The sequence below is a fragment of the Nothobranchius furzeri genome, chromosome 7 (assembly GCF_043380555.1).
Source record: "Nothobranchius furzeri strain GRZ-AD chromosome 7, NfurGRZ-RIMD1, whole genome shotgun sequence".
Taxonomy (NCBI): domain Eukaryota; kingdom Metazoa; phylum Chordata; class Actinopteri; order Cyprinodontiformes; family Nothobranchiidae; genus Nothobranchius; species Nothobranchius furzeri.
This window is the reverse complement of record NC_091747.1, coordinates 75,642,504-75,650,003: the sequence shown is the minus strand read 5'-3', so window position 1 is coordinate 75,650,003 and position 7,500 is coordinate 75,642,504. Positions and strand designations below refer to the sequence as shown.

At 46.3% G+C, this 7,500-nt stretch overlaps 1 protein-coding gene across 7 annotated transcripts in view; it reads right to left on the bottom strand.

Moving 5' to 3' along the window:
• The window catches only part of grin2bb (glutamate receptor, ionotropic, N-methyl D-aspartate 2B, genome duplicate b), a 222,365-nt gene that overhangs the window by 41,457 nt on the left and 173,408 nt on the right, over positions 1-7,500 (bottom strand). For all 7 annotated transcript variants that reach the window (XM_070553751.1, XM_070553750.1, XM_070553746.1 and 4 more), the window contains 3 exons: positions 6,245-6,416; positions 4,451-4,604; positions 2,648-2,773 (listed from right to left, as the gene is read on the bottom strand). In XM_070553751.1, coding sequence (XP_070409852.1) covers positions 2,648-2,773; positions 4,451-4,604; positions 6,245-6,416 — 452 coding nt within the window. The remainder of the gene's footprint in view (positions 1-2,647; positions 2,774-4,450; positions 4,605-6,244; positions 6,417-7,500) is intronic.

The following is a 7,500-nucleotide window of genomic DNA, read 5'->3' as shown; positions in this document are numbered from 1 at the left end:
GAGGCTGGGTTGGTACATTTGTGTTTACCTGCGGCCACTATTATGTACGGACATCTTATGGATGACAGTAAAAAGAAGAAAAAAGAAAGAAACACAGATTGTTAGGTATTTTTATTAAATGTTCATGTTGCTTGGTCTGTGAATCTTTGTCTGTGTGGGGGGTGATGGGCTCCTGTGAAATTTGTAATGCCTGAGGCCAGATCTCTGGAATGTGGTAACCGTGGTAACCCTAGGAGATGGGTCTGTACCTGTATGTAACTTGAGAAGGCCCGCCTTCTCTGTCCTGTTGGACAATAAAACCCCTGGGAAACTGAGGACCCGTGGGAGAGTCGTGGGGGCCAGCCTCGGAGGGGGTTTCCCCTGCATCGACTCTCCACTGTTTTGGGGACTCGGGGTACAATGAAATTCCCTCTTGTGATGTGTGTTTACTTCAGATTCAAGGGTCATGGAAAATACGAACAATCAATCTACTCTCTGTGTGTGTGTCGTCCTTTACGGTAATATGGGATGAATGGAAAATTACCTATCATAGATTTATTCCTATCATTGAATTTGTCAGCGATCGCTGCATGTGCTGTGTGCACTTCCCTCTACTCCTGCAGCCACCACGGTGACAACCTGCTTTTAACTCTGTTCCACCTACCTCTGTGTCTGTATGACAAGGTGTCAGCAAGCAAATACTACCTACTGTAGCTCTGTGGAGGAGAGAGCCGGGGTGGGGGGTGGGGGGGGGGGGGGGGGGGGGCAGATGGACGCACAAACAATTATGCAACAGCTGGAGCAGCGGTGTAGGGCAGACTTACATGACTCAGCCCGTATAATGCTGCTGTCAGATATAAAGACATCATCATGCAGCTTGATTATTTAGCTATCAGAGACGGGGAGGAACGAGCTGCGTGGAACAGCAGCAGTTGTTTATTTCCAAAACAAATAGAATCCATTATAGATGTGTGAATAAATGAAATGTTCATGATTACAATTTTTTCCTTTCAGCGAATTGCTCATCTCTGGTCCTCGACGCAACACAAAGTCAAAGTCAAAGTCATTTATTGTCATTTCTACCACATATGCAAGACATACAGAGAAATGAAATTCAGTTTCAGCACACACAATTCAAAGATCAGACATACGTGGGTAAGACACATGACAAGAATTGGTGACTGCGGTCATTCGCAACATGAGTCGCGCTACCTTAATAGATAGATGAAAAGGGTGTTACATGAGGATAAGTGGGGGTAGGTAAAAAAAGGCATAGCAGAGTTAGCCCCAGCGGGGAGTAACTCTATTATACAAAAAAACTCCTTTAACATGGAAGCACAAACAACACAGATACAACATCAGAGTCCGATGGGGAGGCGGGGATGGACGGGATCCTGAAGCCTCCAATGGGAGCTGCCACTGCGGCGCATCGACCAGCTGCAGACCAACAGGTGGGAGGGAGAGATAAGGAACAGAGAGCACATTGAAGTTTCCCGCAGACGTCTCAATCTGAAGGAAGAGGGTGAAGGTCGGGACACAGCATCTGTCGGCATTCCTCCTTTCGTGGGGGTGTGTTGAAGCAGCCTTGAGAGGCTGATTTGGCATCAGATAAGGATAAACATGACTTTGTTTGGGGCAGGCAGAGATAATTTTCCTCTCCGCCTTGGAGTCTCTAAGTGGTCATTCATGTCCACCAGTGAAGCCAGTTTTACGTTCTAAACATCCCCGCATCGTCCGGCGACCCTCTCCGAGATCAAATCCATCTTGCGTACTATCACAGGCAACGCCGCGAGGGCATTATCCAGCTTGCGGTTCACCTCGAGTAATGTCCCAGTCTGTGAGGTCACCGCCCGGGCGGCACATTCCATGGGCGCGGGTCGCACTCCAATCGCTCCCGTCTTCCCAAATTTCCAGAAAACCAGATATCCTCCCACTCCAATCAGAAGAAATCCAGTGATCATCAGGCCGAACATCCACAAATCTTCCACGTCCTCGATGGACAGCTGAGAGAGGCACACGATTCGCCAGGCACGATTCACAAGGCTGTGAGCAGAAAAGTGAGACTGTCTTTGCCGCAGCGCGATCCTCAAAATGAGTTCTGCTAAAACCGAAGAGCAGACTGAATTTGAAACGCTGATTCTGATGAGCAAATTGATTTGAATGATCTGCTGCGGCTGCACTGATTCAGACTTGACCCGCGCGGTGAGCTCTGGCTCTGTGTAGTGACTGGTTTAAAGCCTCTGTCTGTGATTCTGTTGCACCGGTGTCATGCATGAGAGCAGGACGACAAACAGAGGATCGTGTGGCTTAAGATCACCTATCTGCTTCTTGTCAATGATCCTCTTCATTAGTGGAAGAGCTTAAGTGACTGTCAATGCTGATAAGCACTCAGAGACGTCAAGTAGAAACTCCCAGCGCTCCAGCTGCTCTTATTCAGACAGCACTGTCAAAGTCATTTAGCTCCCTGGTTCCTCCGTATGAATGATCCATTCAAGGGGAAGAAAAAAAATCAACAAGTCTCCATTTTAACACGCCAGAATGCCTGACATGGTACCTCATTGCCACATTTTTGCAGCATGAATTAACCTGCCTTTGTGTGTGTGTGTGTGTGTGTGTGTGTGTGTGTGTGTGTGTGTGTGTGTGTGTGTGTGTGTGTGTGTTATCTCACCTCGTCCGTCTGCCAGACAGCGGTTATAACCCACAGGGCTGACGTACTCAAACACGAAGACGGCCACGGCCGACACTATCAGCAGCATCACAAACATCATGACCCAGACGTCGGCGCTGAACGGTTCTGAAACGGAGAGCGCATCGTGTGAGTCCAGCTGCAGGACAAACACTAAACCCAACGGACCAACTTTAAAGCTGCAACGGCAAATTTGGAAAGCAAATTAGCTGAAAATAAATGATGACCCGCACTTGTATAGCGCCTCTCAGAGTAAGGACTCCAAAGCGCTTTACACTACAGTGTATCATTCACCCATTCACACACACATTCACACACCCATTCACACACCGATGGTGATGAGCTACGATGTAGCCACAGCTGCGCTGGGGCGCGTTGACAGAGGCGAGGCTGCCGAGCACAGGCGCCACCGGTCCCTCCGACCACCATCAGCAGGCAAGGTGGGTTAAGTGTCTTGCCCAAGGACACAACAGCAGAATTCTCTGTCCGGAGCCAGGAATCGAACCTGCAACCTTCCGATTACAGCTGCATGGTGGCGCAGTGGTTAGCACTGTTGCCTCGCAACACGAAGGTCGCAGGTTCGAAACTCGGCTGCGGCCTTTCTGCGTGGAGTTGCGTGTTCTCCCCATGCATGCGTGGGTTTTCTCCGGGTACTCCGGTTTCCCCCACAGATCACAACATGCCCTACAGGTTAAAAAAATAAAAATAAATAAAAAATTGTAAGTCGCTTTGGGTAAAAGCGTCTGCTAAGCACATAAACATACTGGACAACCCGCTCAACCTGTTGAGCTACTGCTGCCCCCAAATGTTTTCTTCATGCCTCTTAACAACAATCTAGCACAGTATAGCTGTAAATATGTTGATGAGATAAAAAATAATAAAGAAAAAATATAATAAAGTGGTTTTCTCGCATTTGTATAAAAACCTCCGTCAATAACATGTTTGGATTGAAAGTAACCTTTGGACCATCTGGCTTTCGGTTTCACCAAACCACCACACTTCCCCGCAGCACCAGAAAACTACTGGTGTGAGGTTCTCCCCTCAATCAGACAAGGAGAAACTGCCGGCTGCTACCGCTTCAACTTCAGGACAAACTACCAGGGTCCTAAAAAGAAAAACTCCATCTGAAGTCACAGCGCTATCTTGTTTCCTCCAGGATTGTGGGTTTCTGGTTCTGGTAGAAGCGTCTCAGGGAAAATACCCGAAAGGAGGGGTGAGTGTGACCGTGTTTGCGTTCTTGTTTGCAGATTCGCTATAGCCATGAGTGAGACAGGAGCCATAAATGCAGTGATTTGAATGATTTAACACCCTCCTTCCGAAGCAGGACAACAAAAAACATCCACAGCATGGACGTAATTTTTTTTTGGGGGGGGGGGGGGGGGCAGGGGAGACATGTCCCCCCCCCCCCCTTACTTTTTCCAAAGTCAAGTTTTGACCCCTGCACTTTTTAACCATCCAAAAACAATATTACGCTATATTAAATTGACACTGGTTGAGCTCTAGGACCAAGCAGAAAAGCCTGTTTCCATTAGAGTATGCTGTAAAGACCCCCCCCCCTCCCCCCCCCCCCCACACACACACACGCACACACCACACACCCCTGTGTCCCCCCACTTCTAAAGTGAAAATTACATCCATGATCCACAGGAAAGATGAACATAAGACAAATGCTGAGGATTTGATTCTTTTTGTTTCCCGTCATGATGGTTAAACATTATTCCTACACATTTCTACGTCTGATTGCGTATTTGTAGTGATGTGAGCAGCAGCTGATTTTCGTCTCACCCAGGAAGGCAGAAGGGGAGACGGTTCCGTTGCTACGGGACACCATGACACTGATCCCCGTCTCAATGAACGGCACGGAGAAGTCGATGACCTCTGACCTCTCCTCGTTGATGGTGAGCGAGCCAACTGCCATGTGGGCATTCTTTGCCACCACCTGAGGATAAAGCAGACAAAAAGACGAGAGAGACGCATGAAGCTCAGAGCCCGCACAAAGACCCGCTTCTGCTGCTCGTGCGCCAGCTCAGCTAACGGGAAGTGTTTCTGCACAGGGTCAGCAGCACGCAGCTCCTCACCAGCCACGTTTCTAAACGTGTTCAGGTGTATTTAACTCCACGCTCCTGCAGCCTGTGGCTGTGAATAACAAAAGAGGACAAATTGCGTTAGTGATATTTATGCCAGAGTGAGTAAAGAGCCCACACACTTTTGTCACGTTTGCTCCTTCAGGCCTGCTCTCTTATTTCCTTTTGTTTTCTGCATCTGTTGTTCTTTTTTCCTCCATTCACATGAAACCATTAGCTGCTCACTTAGGCATTCAAATATGCTCTGCACATTTGCACGAGACTCACATCAGCACCTATCAGCTTAAGGAGGACTTAAGATTTCACTAAGTAGTGACACAATCGATTAAGTTGGTCTGCAGGTTGATTTAAGGAAGCTGAATTGTGCTGAATGTCAAACGTGTGCAGGAGAGAAGTGGGTCTTTGCCTCAGGCTGCTTTCTCCCCTCGCTCCAGTTGCTCTTTATTCCCTCTTCTGTATTATTTCTCCATCTCTGATTAGGAACCCTCACTGAGTCCTCCGGAGGTTTGCTGGATCTGATCACAGCTTCCCCTCAGGCCAGGTTGTGGGAAGCAAGGAGCAGCCGTGATGGCCAAAGGGAAACCAACAGACAGACGATTGTTCAGATATTGTAATCAAAACTGCACTCACACAGAAGGAGTTTATGTGGAGACAGCCACTCTTGCAATGCTGCAGAAACGTTTGTATCAGAATTTTTACTTCAGGCATTTCAGTGCTTGTTGATTTTTTGAAATCCTGAAAAGCAGAAATGTCTGAATCTGCAGATAAAAGGATAAAAATTCCCAAATAATTAGGAACCTTCAAATGTGGAATGAATGCACTGATTAAATATACATGTAGGCTATCCGCTGTGCTCATTACCAACATTTGTGCTGAGCTGCAGCCCTGTGACAGAAAAAAACCATCACATCTGGGCAGTTCCCGCTGACATCTGCGTCAGAGTGAAATAAAAAGCGACGCCTGAAACAACAGCTTACTTCATTCTGTAAATCAGCAGCTGTTGAAGTTCTCTCTGCAAGCTGAAGCAGCTTCTTGTGCATTTGAGGCCCTACTCTGTTGCTGCAGTGTCAAAGTGTGCCGAGGATCCACCGCAAGGGAGGTTATGGTGGGGATAAATACCTAAACAGGTGTGCTGTTGCAAAGCCACGGTAGATTTATTCTTGTGGAGATCAGAGAAAAACACATTCTGTGGCTTTAAGCTGCCTCTCTGTGTCACTCTGCTGGCCTTGTAACATTTGTACGGAGGTCTCTCCTGCATTTTGCTGCAGTGCTCCACAGCTGTGAAATCCACAATCAGCTGTGTGCCAGCAGGTCTGCATGAACTGTCTCCGTGGGTATTTTCAACCTGCTCACAGCTGATTTTCTTCTTCTCTCTCTCTCTCCAGTGCCGAGGTAAACTTTCTCTGCACATCGTTTCTAAAAATAGATAACTGATCTCTGATGTCAAGGGTCAGTAATTAAACCGAGGTTTGTGCAGAAAACGAGCTGTCCTCACCTCTCCCACCATGCCGTTCCACGTCCCGTTGACCTTCTTGCCGTGCTTGCCGTTGGTGACCAGGTAGAGGTCGTAAGTGAACTTCACAGACTTGGCAATCTTTTTCAGGATGTCGATACAGAAACCTTTACAGCAGCGCTTGATGTAAATTCCCGAGTCGCCTGTGTGATTGCTGGTTTTTGGAAGAAGAAAAAAAAAAAGAAGGAGACATGAAAACCAATTAGTTTCTATGAAATCATAAAGACTCAAAACCAAAACACCGAGATGGGCTGTTTAATATGGAACGGTTTAAAGTTTTACATTTATAATAAACAACAGAATAAAATCTTAGAGGCTGCTTTTACTCTCACACAATTAAACATGTTTATCATCTAAATGATGCAGGGATGGAATGACGAGTTGCGTTGGCTCGTGGCAGATCCGGGTGCATAACAGCTGTGTGACAACACAACGGCAGCTTTGGCTCACTTACTGACTGTTTCAGTCAGAGCAACAGCTGAAGCGTTTTCTCTCTTCTTGGACAGAAGTGTGTACATTTGGTTTAGGGGCATGGACTCAAGTAGCAGCAAATACACAACCAACAAAATAAAAATGCACTGTACACTTGATGATTTCACAGCAGCATGATTTTGGGTATAACTCTCACCTTACAGCCAAAAAACTCAGTTAATGTTGGTTTTCCCATCTATACAAGAGTTTCCCCACAGTTTGCATGTTCCATGCATGAACACTACGTGGACAAAGTTAAAGGTTTACTGTGGAATACGGACGATCTGGCAAACTCTGGCGTCCAGAGGTGGTTTTGCAACAACAGGACTAATGTTATGGGATGTTGGTTCTCTGCTGACACACTCCAGCACCATGTTCAGAGAAAAATCGTACAGGATAAGGACACACACACACACACACACACACACACACACACACACACACACACACACACACACACACACACACACACACACACACACACACACACACACAGCAATACAGTATGTCTCACGCAATATGACAGATTATTTTCAGATAAAAATCATTTATGAGCCAGATGCAAAGAGTCGATAACTAAACCCGTGTGTTTAGTTATTCCATTTTATACGCTGAAAATATAAATTATTCAGATAAAATAATAATGAATATAATCATTTGGAAGTGGAATTTACCAAAGAACCTGATAAAATAATGGAAAGCAATGATGTCGTACAAATACAGTACTTTTTCTGTAATTATTATTTTATTTTTATGTATTCTTTATA